The following is an 18,416-nucleotide window of genomic DNA, read 5'->3' as shown; positions in this document are numbered from 1 at the left end:
AGAACACACATATAAAGCGAAAATCGTGCGAAAGAGATAGCTATCCAAACTTGCTCTACACTGGATACGTTTGAGAGGGATACTAAGCGAGATTTAAATGATGATCTACATGCAATGAGAACGCCACCACCGACCTTTTTGCTACTATTTTGCTCATTTCGATCTTGCCTAAACACTGTATAACTGCTGTCGAAAATTTGCTGAGATAGAGTGTTCTCGTTTAACCAAGTTTCAGTCAAAATATATATATCATATATAGCATCTGAGCAAGCGAGATGATAATCGACGAGAGAGCTATTCATTCCTCCAACGTTTTGATAATAGACGTTTAAACCAATGTCGTCTTTTCCAATCTCAGATATCTTACTGGCATTGATGGGTGTATTTGTGGAGCAAGGGGGGAGATTTGCCGTTGAAGCTGGGGAGCAGTCATGAATGAGTGAGGAGATTTCATTTGTGAGGTACTGATTTGCAATCGTTGGGAGAGGGCACGGGATGAGATCGTTCTGCGTTGTGGCAAAATCATTTGTGTCATCGGAGCTGTGTTGCGCTCTAAAAAAGGAGTGATAGTCACACCGTTGGGCCAGAAATTGGGGGACGAAATCTGTTGCTCAAAGTCCGCCGGAACTTTTAACTTGAATGAGACAAAAGAAAGTGGTCGCTCTTGATACTGTCTAACTAGCTTAAGACATTGAATATATCGGCGATTGCAGTTTGTGTGTGATTCTACATAGCTTATTATGTTCTCCTCTGTTTCACTTGGTAAAAATCTAGTTAAATAATACCAATTGCCGTTGCTGGCACCTGTCTGTCCTATAGGATGTGCTACCATAAGGGTAGAGCATTGTTTGTTAGTATCAGTCGTGCAATTGCTTATAGCTAACGGAGACAAAATTTTATTGTTATTTGGGTGTGTACTGGTAGGAATAGAATTGAATAGGATGGGCCCTGAATAAGGGACGTTAGATAAAATTTCTACGTTAGCTTGCCTGGCGTTATTAGATGATATTTGCGGTGTAGGCGTGGGAGTGATGATATTCGTTTTGGGTTGCGATGAAATTATGAGCCGTTGAGCAGTTGGAGCGATGTATAGTGGTTCATTTGAACGAGTGATTGAGTAGGCTTGCGAATTAGCAGCGTCGGTAGTGATAGTTGATGGTGCAGGAAGGTTGCTGTCGGATATACTAGAAGGGTGGGGTGCCGCTGTTTGTACTGTGACAATTGGTGGTAAAGGTGGAGCGGTAGAATTGGTGCTGTTCAAGAATGTTGACGATGGTAAGTTGGTGAAAGTCGAACAGGTTACGAGCGGTGCTGTGGCAATTTGTGGTGGTGGAGCAGCGGTGGAAATGTCGCCAATATGGGTGGTACTTATTGATGATGGTGGTGGATGAGCAGTATCGACAGTTGAAGATGATGTTGTGATGGCTATTGGCACTGGTGTGGTACCAGTATCAGCGACGATGTTTATCGGATTAGTCGATTGATCGTTAAAATTCAGGTCTGAAACGAGTGGAGCAGAATGAATTGAAGAGGATAGATGTGGTATTGGAACATCAACTCTCCTAATTTTATCTGCTTGAGGCAAAGAAGGTCGGCCGGTACTGCTAGTGCGTGGACGTTTGTTATTGTCTTCGAGTATTGATTCGAAGAGGTTTGTTAGGTCGAGTTGAAGATCGTCAAGCCGTTCGAAGAAGCGAGTACCATCATTGACAGAGCGTTCAGAGTGATCCTGTAGTCTGGAGCGATGATTGCAGCTTGGTCTAGCGCAAGTATTAGAATACATTCGACAAAAAAATTGCATTGTATCCATTAAAGAGCCAACTAGCTTCAGCGTTGAGGTAGTACGCTGAAGAATTAGCTGCAGAGTTCCGTCAGCGGATTCATTCCGGTTTGGTAATTCACGACACTGGGAGCACAACCAATACATTCCTGGGCAATCACGAATAGACTTAGCTATCGAGGTGTTCAAATCTGCGCATTTAATGTGCAAACTTCTAGAGCAAAGCCGACAAGCTATTTTGTTGCTTCGTGAACCAGAACCAAAACAAACATCGGCATCACATTTGCTTCTTGTCATAGTGATGAGAGCGATCAAGTTGACAGAATCGTGAGAGATAGAGAGTGCCCGTGAGTGCCGCTGAATACAATGTTCTTAGCACTAATGGCGGTCTTTTTATTTCGCAAATATAAATTGTTCACTGATAAAGGCGCACTAAGTGAGTTGCCGGAACACTTGCCAAAAGTTCACGACGAGAGATACACGATTATTTAACAAGCGCGAAATGAAATTATGATGAAAGCGATAACTTTACACTATTTAATGATAATTTATTGCAGAGCGAAACTCAAGGACTTGTATTGACTCGATATACACTGACTTAGTCAGTTATTACTCAAATGATCATCGTTCGCCAAAAATTTCTTTTCAAAGTTGACCGATGTCTTATTGGTCGTGATCAAAAAGGGTGGGATTTCTCGCTTCTTATAACATGACATAATCAAATCATTAAAGAAAATAGATCTTTTCAAATGCAATTGGTTCTCTTAGAATTAGTACAGCGAACAGTTTTAGTAAACGAGCATCTTCAGCGCGGAACATATTAAGTTTCGCGGAAAAACTATCATCACTGAAATGATTACTGATAAGTATTTTCCTTCCGTGACACGTGACACGACTTCGAATAACAACAAGTGTTGGACTAACAGCTCTTTCTATTCCCTAACCGATCTACCTACCTACGGTTCTCCTGGCCAGCCGTGGGACTGATCGTTCTAGTTTTGATTTACATGATGTACATTGAAGGTTAATTTATCCATTCCCAACATCTTTCTGATTCGGCATTTCACTGAGCTGTGCTATTATTTTATTGTTATTTTTAGTCAAATGTTTAATTCATACCTTCTAGTAGAATACCGTTTAATTTAATAAAACTTGCTGTCAACAGAAGTTAAAATTTGAAAGGCAAATTAGCGCAACTTTGAAACTTATAAATTTCAACTTCAATGCACTTACGAATCGTTTATAAATCGAGAACAAAACTAATCATCTTTATCGAGTTTTTGCAGTATACGATTGAATGTTTCATGACATCTCCGCATCAAGATTGAATTTTTCCGAAAAAAATGTCCACAAATCAAAGCATTCCAAATCAATTAACTTTTTTTCTACGCATCACACTGAATCGCCATTCTGAATCCAATAATTTCATCCATTGAAAATCAAATTTTTCATTCGGCGGCATATTCATTAATTGAGTTAGTTAGCGCCTCCGTCTAACGAACCTGTACAAGGACTCTACCTGCAATGCATTTTGAGAATGGAAAAAAAATTATAGACTGTCTACATCGTCCAGTTATCCGGCCGGTAGTCGGCTGGTTACGGGAAATGAGTGCTCTGAGGGATTTCATCCAATTTCACGCTACAAGTAAACAATTAATCATCAAGGAGAAAGAAATTTGCTCTAGCGTTTCCTAGCGCTCTGGACCGGGAGAATTTGTACAGTACGGCAAGTGTGCGAAACGATGTGGATCCTGTGGAGTGTGTTGGCAAACAGTACTCCATGTTGTAGATATACAAAACTTTTCGAATGACCGTGCAATAGGGATTTGGTAAGTGGATAATTCTCAGAGTGGACGTTTTTTCTAGCGTAACTAAAAACGGGAGATTAAAATAGATCTCGTACGCTAAGAGTATACAAAATTAACACAGAAGATATTTGAAAAGTTAGGAAAAAGCGAGATTCGTTACGATCAATTCGTATTTGAATTAAGTAGGACTATTGTACCAATAGTCATCTTATTAGTAAAGTTCTAAGACAAGATTAGATAACTGCCTTCTTATTTTAGTTTTTCTTGCTTTTCATGGGCCCTGTCGAAATACTGTCAACAATTGAGCTACGTTGGCAGTGAAGTCAATTTCCTAAAATATATAAATAATTTTTCTATTTCATTTTTCAAATAATTATTACCCGTCATATTTACGAATATTTCGACGATGATTTTTCTAATCATGAACACTGCTAATAAATACCTATGAATAGTGCTGTGGTAGAAAAAAAACAGTACTACGTTGAAAATGTCAAAGTGGTTCCCGAGGCCTGGTTCTAAAATCGCAACGCAAGATGTCTCATCTTGTCTTAGGTAGAGTTTCCATATTATTTGGGAGATCACTCCAATTTCAATCAACGAATTGTGATAAAATTTTAATGCAATATATTCGTTTCGGATCTAAGAAGCAATACCACAGAAAAAATATTTCGAAACAATCGATGTTTGCCATGTCAAACTGAACATCGGCTTTGGACGTGACAGTTTTAAGATCCGTGAACATATTCGAAGTTAAATATTAGATTTTTGATGTGGAACACATCTTTATTTTCTATATAAGGGTGCAAATCAGAAACTCAAATAGAAACTACTAGTAGAAATGTGGTCAGGTTTTGAGCACTTACAGCTTAGTATATTTTGAATCAATTATTAATATTATTTCGTTATTTGATTGGAAATATTTCTATGATTCGATTTCAATGTATCAAGACACGTATTTTCAATTATGTATGATTAAAATTTTGATTAATAGCTACCAGTTTCATACTTTGTCTGCTAAAAATCTCCGGAATACCGGATTTCCCTGCCATAGACGACGGTTTTGAAGGAGTAAGCGAAATATCAAAGGGAAAGCATCGCTCTGATCGGTCAATCGATGCAAAAGCGAAGCTGTTGGAAGCACGCGAATCTATAAATATAAGCGAAATTATAGCTAACGTTTCGGTCCTACGCGTAGCATGCTAGAGGTAGGCCGATGAAACTCCATGTTATATTGTTTTCACCTGAGAAATTTGCAACTACCCCAGAATAAATTGTGAGTGCTTAAGATTAATTTCTAATTTATATAAGCTGAACTCGATTGATAATTAGAAAAAGTTTATCGCTTCAACCGAAATCGCAGAATAGTAGAGAATTTTAACGCTATAAAAATAAATGCTTGAACACAAGCTTGGCGAAGAGAAGCTTTAATATGAAAATCGTTAATCGTTTTTACGTTTCCTCCATTTACGTAACTCTTTTTACGAATAAAATCCCAAATAACGTAAACTTTTTCTTTACGTCTTCGTAGAAAGAGGTTTTCGCATAGTATGAAAACATTTGCTCTGACAGCATAAGTATCGTATATTCTGGGAACAGATTTGAAGCATAAACATGATGTTTGAAGTCGTTCCAAAATTAAAGATAGCGACATCCAATGTATCGAAATTCATTACAAATCATCACAATATAGTTGTTCGATGAGTGGTAATAAGCGACATTTTTGGGGCTCGTTTATCAATAGAAGAAGAATAAGAATAAAAAACCTGTTTCAATTCACCTAGTGATATAATCTTGTCTTTCTCATTAACATTTCACGAGAAATCGATGCGAGTTTTATATTGGACATTTCGAATAACTGTTTTCGGAACCGGAATCCGGGAAATGTCGCAGTTGTAGTAAATTTTCACAACCATCAAATAGCCATCATTTTTGCGCCGTGAAGGAAAGGCATTTTTGACTTTCATCTTCCTGGAAGTCAGCTATAGATAAAATTCTACGTCATTCAATAGGACAATAAGATGTTTATTTTAATCGACGTTCGACCGGTTTAGTAACCATGTTTTGAGATTGATTTTCTAATCAATTTTGGTTACAGCATGTATGTAAATATTATTTGCATTTTTCATGTATATCACCACACTACCGGTACAAAATTACTGTACTGTATTGGCTGTAAAAAATTCATGTACAATTAGAATGCATATATCATTTCAAATAAACTTGAATCAATTGAAACTCTTTCTTACATTCGGGCGCACATCTCGTAAAGTGGCCATTTGTCTCTACCTCAGCACGGTGTTCAACAAAAATCACACACCGGTAACAGAGATTCGTGCTGCACAATGATTCTGATTTCTTCAAAACGGTATTGGCTTCGATCGTAGAGGCGATGTTTTGTTTTCTTCTTCCGTAGAAGTGCATGTGCGTACCCGTTCGCTTTATAAAACGGTTTAAAATATTGGACTTTCATCACCTTGAAATTCCTGAATTGGAACTAAGATCCAGATGAAATTTAGGAGTTCCGTATGGAATCATAAGATCTCTCATTTGAGCCTAAGTTTGTGAAAATCGTTGAAACCATCGCTGAGAGAAGTGAGTTCGTTTCAGCCGTGGATTGGTATACGATACATTTGGTCGTCAACTGACAAAGCCTATCGATTCAGTTCCACTGTAACTATCGGGCTGATCGGACGCAAACTCGTGTTTCTCCAATCGTGTGGTGAATTGTTATCAAGGTCATTATCAAGGTCATTCCGTATTTTATTGTCTGCATCAGTGCGGTCGAGTGATAGTTCGAATTAATCCGTTCTCAAGGCCAACTGTGAGCTTGTGTAAAGCAGCACTGCGTCTGGTACCGTTAGCCAGCGCCAGCGCTGGGCGCTGCGTATATATCGTTCACATTAGGAACAGTGATAAATATATATAGTGATAAAAAGATAAACGTTTCATTGGACAGTGTAGTGAGAGACTGAAAAAAAGTGCTTTTTCTAGACGAGGTTTTTTGCACTTTTTTGAACAGGAATATTCACCGGTTGCCTAGGACCGGGCCTTGTCGGCCGTTCACCCTTTGAGAGCTAAAGATAAGTATTTTTATCTCTTTTTCCCTGTTGTTCAGTACCACTAGATTTTTTATTGCCCCCGTGCACACATTTCCGTGCCATGCCTGACCTTCCCCTAGACGATAAAATGGATGCTTCTGATGGCAATAAATCTCGCATTAGAAGCTATCCCGATGGGCTTGCACTTCCGGCTGGACAATTTGCAGTTTACATCCGGACCGAAGCCAATGGAAAAAAATTAAACCTCCTTAGACTATCAAAGGACCTGACCTCGCGATATTTTACAGTAAAAAAAATTGAAAAAGTACGCCCGGACAAGCTTAGGGTCTTGTTAGCCAGTGCAAAACAGGCTAATGAGATCGTTCAAAGTGAGCATTTCACGCGAGAGTATCGCGTATACGTACCAGCTCGCGAAGTCGAGATAGACGGCGTGATCACCGATCCGAGTCTGACTTGCGAGGACATTCTTAAGCATGGGGCAGGCGATTTTAAAAACCTCCTACTCCAGAACGTTAAGATACTGGACTGCAAGCAATTGCGTTCAGTATCGACTGCTGAGTATGGGACTAAGTCCTATATCCCATCAGACTCGGGTGACTTTCGCTGGCTCGGCTTTGCCTAATTACGTCCTCCTGGACCGAGTTCGTTTACCTGTTTGCCTTTTTGTGCCGCGGGTCATGAACTGCACCAATTGCAAACAATTGGGACATACAGCATCCCATTGTTGCAATAAATCCCGGTGTATAAAGCGTGGAGGGAGCCATGCGGATAACTCCTGCAGTGGAGACAATGAAAAGTGTCTCTACTGTAAGGAGGGGCCGCATGACCTCTCTGATTGCCCCGTGTACAAATTGCGTAAGGATAAAATGAAGCGTTCACTCAAGCAACATTCCAAACGCTCATTTGCGGAAATGTTGAAATGTGCTACGCCACCTACCGAAAATCCTTACGCTTACTTGTCAACTGACGAGAGCGAATATGGTGACCCCCTCGAAGGTACATCTTCGGCTGTCCCTCATAGCTCATCAATCAGAAAGAGAAGAGATAAATCTTATCAAAAGCTCCCCAGTAAGGGTTCAAAGATGTCCTCTGATGGGTCTCGAAAAATTACAACAACTGGTAGTGATGGCAAAAAACCAGAGAAAAAAGCTCCAGGCCTTGGAAAATTAAATTCCTATCAAGAATTTCCATCACTTCCTGGGACTTCAAAACCCCCGAAAGTCCCTAAAGATCAGTCAGAGAATTTACCAGATACTGGGTTTGTTAAATTCTCTGATATTGTGGACTGGATAATGTCTACTTTCAATATTTCTGAACCTCTTAAAAGCCTGATGATGGCTTTTATTCCAACAGTTAAAACATTCTTGAAGCAGTTGACTGCAAAATGGCCCCTTCTTTCAGCGATCGTATCCCTCGATGGCTAAGTCACCCACCGAGGTCACGGATAGAATCACTGTTATACAGTGGAATTGTAGAAGTATCATCCCAAAAATAGATCCTTTCAAATTTCTAGTAAATAATCTGAAATGTGACGCATTTGCATTGAGCGAAACTTGGCTAACTTCTGAAATACCCCTAAACTTCCACGATTTTAACATTATTCGTCTGGACCGAGATGATCCCTATGGAGGAGTACTTTTGGGGATCAAAAAGTACTATTCTTTCTATCGCATTAATCTCCCCTCGATACCAGGTATTGAAGTTGTCGCATATCATGTTACAATCAAAGGCAATGACCTTTGCATTGCTTCTATCTACATTTCCCCAAGAGCCTCGGTTGGGCATCGGCGGCTCAGTGATATCATAGAGCTTCTTCCCGCATCGACGTTGGTTTTAGGAGACTTTAACTCACACGGTACGGGATGGGGCTGTCTTCTCGACGATAACAGATCAACTATGATCCATGATATTTGCGACAACTTCAATATGACAATATTGAATACGGGAGAAATGACACGAATTCCTGCACCACCAGCAAGACCAAGTGCGCTGGATTTATCCCTTTGCTCAACATCGCTACGGTTGGACTGCAGCTGGAAGGTTATCCCTGATCCCCACGGTAGCGATCATCTACCTATCGTGATTTCAATCGCCAACGGATTAAGACCATCAGACCATCGGAGACAATTAATGTTTCGTATGACCTCACACGAAATATTGATTGGAAATGCTACACAAATTTGATATCTGAGAAACTAGAAACAACACAAGATCCTTCCGCCCGCCCAACCCGTGGTGGGACAAAGAGTGCTCAGAATAAAACGCGGAGAGAACTTCATCATTTGTCGAGTTTAGGAAAAACGGAACACCTGATAATTTTAGAAACTACGCGGCATTGGACGCTAAAATTAAAAGCTTGATTAAGGCGAAGAAAAGCGGATATTGGCGTTGATTCGTAGACGGATTATCGAGAAAAACATCAATGAGCACTCTTTGGAACACAGCCCGACGAATGCGCAACAAAAACACCACGAACGAAAGCGAGGAATATTCTAATCGCAGGATATTCGATTTTGCTAAAAAAGTATGCCCAGACTCTGCTCCGAACCAAAGGATCTCCCGCGCCGGGACGTCAAATACAAACGAAACACCGTTTTCGATGGTAGAGTTCTCACTTGCGCTCTTATCGTGTAACAATAAAGCTCCGGGGCTAAACAAAATCAAATTCAACTTGTTGAAAAATTTGCCTGACTCTGCCAAAAGGCGCTTATTGAATTTATTCAATAAGCTTCTTGAGGATAATATTGTCCCACATGACTGGAGACAAGTAAGCGTTATTGCCATTCAAAAACCAGGGAAACCAGCCTCCGATCACAATTCGTATCGGCCGATTGCAATGCTTTCCTGTATCCGGAAATTGTTCGAAAAAATGATTCTGTTTCGTCTAGACAATTGGGTCGAGACTAATGGCTTACTTCAGATGCACAATTCGGCTTCCGCAGGGGCAAAGGAACGAACGATTGTCTTGCGTTGCTCTCAACCGAAATTCAAATGGCATTTGCTCGTAAAGAACAAATGGCGTCAGTTTTCCTAGACATCAAGGGGGCTTTTGATTCAGTTTTCATAAATATCCTATCTGAGAAGTTGCATCAGCATAGTCTTTCACCAATTTTGAATAACTTTTTGTATAATCTGTTGTCCGAGAAATACATGTATTTCGCGCATGGTGATTTGTCAACAATACGATTCAGTTACATGGGTCTTCCTCAGGGCTCATGCTTAAGCCCCCTTTTTATACAACTTTTACGTAAACAACATTGATGAATGTATCAACACATCTTGCACGCTAAGACAACTTGCCGACGACAGCGTTGTGTCTATTATAGGACCCAAAGCTGCTGATCTCCAAGGACCATTGCAAGATACCCTCAACAACTTGTCAACATGGGCTCTTCAAATGGGTATCGAGTTCTCTACGGAGAAAACTAAGCTGATTGTATTTTCAAGGAAGCGAGAACCAGCACAATTAGAGCTTCAACTAGGGGGTGGAACCATAGCTCAGGTCTTCACATTTAAATATCTCGGGGTCTGGTTCGACTCCAAAGGCACCTGGGGATGTCACATTAGGTATCTGAAACAAAAATGCCAGCAGAGAATCAATTTTCTTCGCACAATAACCGGAACTTGGCGGGGTGCCCACCCAGGAGACGTGACCAGGCTTTACCATACAACGATATTGTCCGTAATGGAATATGGATGCTTCTGCTTCCGATCCGCCGCGAACACCCATTTCATTAAACTGGAAAGAATTCAGTATCGTTGTTTGCGTATTGCCTTAGGTTGCATGCAGTCGACTCATACGATGAGTCTCGAAGTGCTCGCGGGCGTCTTACCGTTGAAAAATCGATTCTGGGATCTCTCATATCGATTGCTAATCCGATGCGATATCTTGAATCCAATGGTGATTGAAAACTTCGAAAGGCTTGTCGAGCTCAATTCTCATACCCGTTTTATGTCCTTGTATTTTGACTACATGGCTCACAATATTAATCCTTCTTCGTTTGTTTCCAACCGTGCTCATTTCTTGGATACTTCTGATTCTACTGTGTTTTTCGACACATCCATGAGAGAAGAGGTTCGTGGAATTCCGGATCACGTACGCCCTCGAGTGGCCCCAAATATTTTTTTTATAATAAATTCAGAACAACTGTCAACTGTGAAAAGGTGTTTTACACTGACGGATCAAACATCAACAGGTCCACAGGCTTCGGAATCTTCAATCAGAACATCACCACTTCGTACAAACTCAGTGATCCGGCTTCAGTCTACGTCGCAAAATTAGCTGCTATTCAGTACACCCTTGAGATCATTGAAACCTTGCCCAAAGACCATTACTTCATTGTCACGGACAGTCTAAGTTCAATAGAAGCTCTCCGCGCAGTGAAACCAGGAAAGTATCCCCCATATTTCCTGGGGAAAATACGGGAACACTTGCGAACTTTATCTGAACGGTCTTATTTAATATCGTTAGTCTGGGTCCCTTCGCATTGTTCCATTCAGGGAAATGAAAAGGCAGACTCATTGGCTAAGATGGGCGCATTAGAAGGTGATATTTATGTAAGACCAATCTGCTTCAATGAATTTTTCAGTATCTCTCGTCAGAAAACTCTCGAAAGTTGGCAAACTTCATGGAGCAATGGCGAACTGGGACGATGGCTGCATTCCATTATCCCTAGGGTATCGACGAAACCTTGGTTCAGGGGGATGAACGTGAGTCGTGACTTCATTCGTGTGATGTCTCGGCTCATGTCAAACCATTACACATTCAACGCTCATCTCCAGCGTATTGGAATCGTGGAGAGCGATTTCTGTACATCTCTGTAGTTTTCAGACATTTTATTTCCATACCCCCTATTTACCTCGGTTTCCACAATATTTTTTTTCTCATTCTCTTCGTAACATCACCATCACCGCCTACGGCCCTGCGCTCCAGTCGATGACCTGGGGTGTTTCCCGCGGACCCACACGAACCGAAAGGAAGCGGCCATAGATAGCACCATCTGGAAGTCATGCAATATTCAATTCACCGACCATGCCTAACGCCAGCTGAAAGCTGGATCTTCGGAAATTCGAGACGACATAATCTAATGATACTATTCTAGTTTTAAGTTAGTCGTTAATTAAGATTAGAAAATACCCTTGGCATCTTAGAGCTTAAGTAGTGTGCCTAAAAATATATTATATTATTGAATAAAAAAAAACAGCTATTAGAAGAAACTGCTGCATAGGAAACATGCTCTCGATACACACCCTACCCGCAGGTTGGATTAATTTCACGAACAGGAACATGTTATTTTGCTGGTAAACAATCTAGAACATCCCGCCATTTAAAAACTTCGTGATGCATCATCGTGCACAATGCGAAAGTTGAAATGAAATTGCATTTTCTTGTTAGCTTCTTGCAGGGATCCATACCCATTCCGATCTTCGTTTCGGTTCCACCAGCACAAATATCATCAATGGAGTGTGCCCGTAGTAGTCTTCTTAAATTTCATGTACTGCAGCACTTTCTTCGGATGCCAGTTCGAGTATCTCTTTGGTCGACTCTTCTTGTGATGCTGCACCGAAAATTACCGTCTATATATGCTAACCGCCATAAAAGCGCACACGGTGCCAGTAATATTCACATCACAACGGGTGCACTAGTGGAGAAAATCCTGGCGAATAAAACGAACAAATTCAAGCAACGAGAAAAGTTTTATCCGAACTCGTGAAAACTAACGATGATAAGAAAACATTTCTTATCTCGCTGCTCGTAAAAAGAAATAAAAATTGAATTTAACTCTAGCTAAAACTATTGCATTTATTCCTCAAATTTAAGTTCTTTCGCTTTACACTTTCAATACAAGAAAGATATGTAAACTGAATTCAATGATACGCCACGGAAAGCACACAGCACCTCTACTTTTAAGATACGACTGTAGCAAAACCAATTTATGGCACGTTTCCAGCTTTGAAAAGTTATTCAAACTGTTCGAAGACGACACTAAGCTACTATTCGCGGTCACCAACGATTTCACTTCTAGCATCATTTAACATATTCTAAAGCTGTTCTGAGTACATAAATCATGATTGTGAGGAAACTCATTTTCTCAACCGAATGAGCAAACCAAAAGCTAGATAGTCTCTAAATTAATCGAAAGGTCTGATGTGTGTACATATATTGAACCGGACTATTGAGCAAGGAGTTTTCACCATACATGCGCTATCTTTTAAGGGGTTCTTTATCTTCGCCTCAAACACCCAATTCAGTGCAGCAAAGAGAAACAGTTTAAGGTTCTGATGTTTGATATTAGCTTTCTTCTATTACCGTCTCATGAAAAGACTATATCTATCTTTCGGAAAGTATATAGAATAGTGGAAAAAGCGCAAAAGGATGATAGGCGAAATGAATGCAGCTAAGGATTCCCCTCAATAGAAGTTTTCGCTCCTATAGATTGAACACAGAACCTTGTGCAAGAGTTTCCTAAGTGAAAGTTAAGGCTTCGCAACTCTTCCGGTGTAGTGCAGTCCCACAAGAGTGCATTAGTTGTTGCTAGCAAAACGATGCGAAATTCTAGTTGGTTGAGTGGTTTTAGTACCAGAGGATAAAATTTGGTAATAACAGCTATGGATTTCCTGTACTTGACCAGTAAATCTACCGGATCGTTCAGTGGCTAGAGATATTTTAACTTCTTGTACACGGAAGTGTAGTGTGGAAAATTTTCAGGTTCAAGAGATTAAATGTCAATAATGATCAAAAGTTTGTGTTCCTTACCAAAGCATAGTAAAGTAAAGTCCGAAGCGGGACTTGATCTTCTATTTCAACAGACATTGCAAATCACAACAGGAAAATAAACAGGTATCTATAAAGAATTTGATAATTTAACAGAAATAACATATTTGCATACAGTAAGCGACCATTGTATGGTTGAATTAATAGTATTAATAATGGGTGTAGCCGGTTTCCCTTTAAAAACTGCCCCCAAACAGAGCAAAAAATCATATACGCTGTTTGAAAGGGTTTATATTGGAGAAGATTTTTTCAAAATTTTAACCCTTTAACTACCTTTATTGGTGGAGTTAGGGTAATTCTTCTGATTTTCAATTTAATTTAATTTTTTCAAAAACCTCTTTAGTAAAAAAATTTACAAAAATCAGGAATATATTAGGAGTTATGCGAAACCTTTCTGATTTTTTTCAGAATTTTTCAAAATGCATTTCATGTGAAAAAATATGTTCAAAATTTTCTAAGGTAAAATGTTCTTCGACGTTCTGTATCACATGGTATGAATAGCTAAGGTGCCTGAAACTGCTCAACAAGACAACTAAAGTCAAAAGGCCTAAGCTCATAAAGACGGATTAATCAAATTGACAGTAAATCCATCGAAACAAAATATATGAGAGGGAAAGGCTTTAGAATATAACATCTTCCCACTCGAATAATGGTGCGTGGCGACGATATCGTGGAGATTCATGAATTCTTGTATTCATTCATTTATGATAGCGGATAAGGACAGAAGAAAAGTAATACGTCACCATAAGAAATTGATCAACGGCGTATAAACCACGGATTTCAAAAGTTGCTTGGATTATCTCGATGGCAGCTATTTAGATCTCTGTCGTTTTCAGACATTTTGTTCCAACATCCTCTTTTTACTCCGTTTCCCAGCATGCGGGCCACCCGCCGGGCCGGGCTTCCCGCGCACCCACACGACCGAAGGATGCGGCTAGCATAGATAGCCGATCGCCAGCTGGAAGCTGGATTTGCGAGAACCCGAGATGACATAGGCTAATGAAACTATTCTAGTTTTAAGTTAGTCATTATTTAAGATTAGAAAATACCCTTGGCATCTTAGAGCTTAAGCAGTGTGCCTAAAATTATATTACATTATTGAATAAAAAAAATGTTGCTTCGAGATCATAGTCTGAGCTGTTTGGAGACGACTTCTAGATACAAAATAGACAGGCTTGGGCTGATACATGAGAAAAGTATTCCATGAAAGACCAGAAAAAGACTAGCAAATGCGATGAACTATATTTGCGAAAGCCCTTAAAGTTCGATTTTTATACATAGCTTAGTTTCTCATTCATTCTCAGTTAATACATATTTCGATTAAAACAATAAAACAATACGATTTTCCGAAACTTTTTAATAAAGGAGTTCTCTTCAGGAAATAGCCAAAAACTGAAAATATTTAGTTCAAAAGAACATGTTGTTTGTATAGAAAATCTACGATGCGAATGAATAGGTTCTTTCTGGGTCTTCGGGACTTGCTGCAGGCGCTTCGACTTGATTTCTATCTGGTTTATAGTATTTCTTTGGACTGCTAATAGCTAACCTCGAAACCTCCAGACTATCCCGCAAGATGTTGAAGTTAGAAACGAACGAATTACAACTGTCCGCTGGCACACATGTTCACTAATGCATTCCCTACATCATTGCTTGGTAAATCAACCCGGGCGTGTGTAAAAAACATAAGGAATAAAACTCTTTTATCATTATTAATTACGTCAACACTCAAGCCTTGAGCTCAAGTTGTACATGTAAACGCATGGTATTTAGTTCTAAAGGCATGTGATATATAATTTTAGAACCAAATACCATGCGTCTCCATCGGGTGATGACAATTTGATGGAGACGCATGCTTTCCGAATGACTTATTTTTTTAAATTCGGATATTATACCCGTCCACATTTTTAAAAATCTTAAAAAAATACAGCGTAATGAACTCATAAATGATTTATTTTTGATGTAAAATCTAGAGTGGTACCAAAATTGTAAGTGCGATTAAAAAAAATTCGAAAATTTTGAACATATTTTTTCACATGAAATACATTTTGAAAAATTCTGAAAAAAATCAGAAGGTTTCGCATAACTCCTAAAATATTCCTGATTTTTTAAAATTTATTTTGCTAAAGAGATTTTTGAAAAATTTAAACAAAATGAAAATCAGAAGAACCACTGTGGGGCTCGTTCTTTCTTTAAAAAATACAGTTTAACCTTTGAGTTGCTACTACTATTTTAATTAACAAATTTTGCTTATATACTACAAGTTAGAACAGACTTACGTCTAATGTTAATTCTTAATTTATTCCGCGCTTGCGCATAAGCCTGAATTTCGTGTTTCTTACCTCCCTAGGCTTGTGCGCATGCGTGGTTATGCTATAAGGAAGAGAGAGAACACAGGCATTCAACGACCCCTTATTTCCTTCTTTTCCTTACATTGCCCAGCTTGCGATCCCAACTATGACAAGTTAAATCCAGCTGTTTCTCCTCCCTTCAAGGAGGTCATTCACTTGTCTCGAGGCATGTGTTTTATGCTATTCCTTCCTTCTTCGAGGAGGTCATAGCCCTGCTCGAGATAAGTGCTTACATTATTTTATTTTAGCCCTTTAAACGACGACATCGGTCGTTGCTCTTATTTCTAACGGATTTTATGATTCGATGTCGTAACCCGGGAGCTCGACGATGCGGGAGATTTCATTTCTCGCTAGCTTAAATTTAGAATCCTAGTATGGGATTTAAATCTAGGCACGCTGGTGAAACTGTCAGCCACATTTCCAACCCCCGTAAATCCACCACATCGATTTACAAAATACCGTGGCTGATATTAATCGTTTCTCGTTAATGTAGGATATAATGGTGCAGTTCTTCTTTCCTCTATTTGAACGCTTTCACATTCGCCTGAGTTATTTATTTCGTTCCTATCTGCCTCTTGTTGAGACCTTCGCAACGAGTTTCTATGAGACAAGAAAGTAGTCAGTGAATCCCAAAATGAAGCAATTAACTGCCACCCTAATCCATAAATATCGTACAATATACGCCCATGCATTATTGTGTCTACCACAAACTTCAATATTCTCCCTATCATGTAAATTCCTAAGAATGTAGAAGTTAAATTTCCCAGCCATGTCGTCCAAGATATTAATTTTTCCCAATATCTATTCAGAGCGTTCTCTATCACTCTTTCCGATACTAAGGCGTCAAAATTATATCCTTGTAGGTTTGGTTGTTGACTCGCTAAAATTTTATGAAGTACATTTGAAGCGATTCTTTTTTCTCCTTGATCATAAATCATATTACGCATCTTTTCAATGCTATCGGCATCATAAACTCCGCTTTGCATTAGGCTTGGTAGCGGCGTATACGTCCACGTCGTGACTATGTCAGTAGTTAATTTATTTGGCGACGTCGTTTCTCTCAAACGACCATCTGTAGTATACCATCTTCCGCCAAACATATACTTCGCAGGAAGGATTGGTGTACAATCTATTTCGGTTCCCCTCATTTGAAGGATTCTTGAAACTGGAGCTAAATACATTTCAGTCCCGTTATACTTTACTGGGATTTCCTGATAACATCGCTCCGCTGTTCTATGCGTGACATAGACAGGTTTGCATTCCAGAATGTGTAAAACCTCTCCTGCTACAACAGCTGTGTATCCAGATCGCTTCACTATCCCTGAAACGAACTCCATTGGATTGAGCCGAGCTAGAGTCAGTTTTGTCTCCATTATTGTCTTGTCAACCTTGCACATTTCTGTCATAATTGTATTATAGATTTCCTCAAACTTTTGCCCAATGTAGCTCTCTACTAGCGTGATTTTTGAGTTAAAGTAAGTAAACAAGTCATAATTTTTTCCATTCGGACGTCTTTTGAATGGCGATTTGAATTCTGTTTCTTCTAGGATCAATATTCTCGGATGATCGGTTTTGTAACCATTGTATCCACATATACGAGTTGGATCTCTGGTTCTGACGGAAAATACATGTGAGTCTGAAATAGCGCTATACACGGCTTGCGTATTTCTTTTCTTACCAGCATCCACAGTTTTATTTACCATTCCTTGATAAATTACTTCGAATTCATCGTCTTCGCAACGTTTATCGCCGTTTACAAGGTGAGATGAAAAAACTGCAACAAAGTAAAACGCCATAATTTTTTCATTTTTTTTTTTAAATTTTATTGAATGAAAGCAAAAAATGTCGGAAATAACATCAAATTTGAGAATCGGTTTAGATTTGTTCGAATTGGCCACCTTTGGCACGAACTATGGCCTTCAAACGGCCAATGAAACCATCACACGCTGCCCGAAAGTGGCTCTGCGGTATTTTGTCCCATTCTCGGCGAAGCGCTTGCTTGAGATGATCGACACTTTGGTATTTTTTAGTGCCAACCTTGCTTTCCAAAATACCCCAGGCACAATAGTCCAACGGATTGGCATCCGGAGATTTTGGTGGCCATTGTGCGGTGGAAATGAAGCGAGGAACCTCATTTCTTAACCATTCTTGGGTGGCGCGTGCTGAGTGCGATGGTGCTGAGTCCTGTTGGAATGTCCAAGGTCTGCGGCCGAAATGTTTGCGTGCCCAGGGCTTCAGAACTCCCTCCAAAATATTTTCGCGATAGATTTGCGCATTTATTTTGACCCCACGGTCGATGAATACGAGCGGCGAGCGACCATCGGCTGTTATGGCGGCCCACACCATCACCATGGCCGGCTTTTGAGTTCTGGTGGCCAACCGAAGTTGCAAATTTTCAGCTGACCTCTCTGGCAAGTAAACACGATCATTTTGTTTGTTTACAAACTGCTGGATAACGAATGGTTTCTCATCGGAGAAAACCAAATTCGGCAGTTCACCACTTTCGGCCAAGCGAAGCAACTCTTTAGCTTTTTCGAGTCTAACTTTTTTTTGCGCATCAGTAAGATCTTGCACTTTTTGGAACTTCAATGGCTTTAGTCCAAGCTCATTTTTCAATATTTGCCGAATGGCATATTGCGATATGTT

At 39.7% G+C, this 18,416-nt stretch overlaps 1 protein-coding gene across 1 annotated transcript; it reads right to left on the bottom strand.

The window, feature by feature from the left end:
- Nucleotides 1-902: 902 nt before the first annotated feature.
- LOC131426092 (uncharacterized) lies at nt 903-16,114 on the bottom strand. Its single transcript, XM_058588537.1, has 3 exons — nt 16,060-16,114; nt 990-1,500; nt 903-948 (listed from the first exon to the last, which is right to left on the bottom strand). The coding sequence occupies exons 1-3, from the start codon at nt 16,112-16,114 to the stop codon at nt 903-905; spliced, it is 612 nt and encodes a 203-aa protein (XP_058444520.1).
- Between the last annotated feature and the right edge of the window lie 2,302 nt (nt 16,115-18,416).

The sequence above is a fragment of the Malaya genurostris genome, chromosome 1 (genome assembly GCF_030247185.1).
Source record: "Malaya genurostris strain Urasoe2022 chromosome 1, Malgen_1.1, whole genome shotgun sequence".
Lineage (NCBI taxonomy): Eukaryota > Metazoa > Arthropoda > Insecta > Diptera > Culicidae > Malaya > Malaya genurostris.
This window is presented reverse-complemented; position numbering and strand designations above follow the sequence as displayed.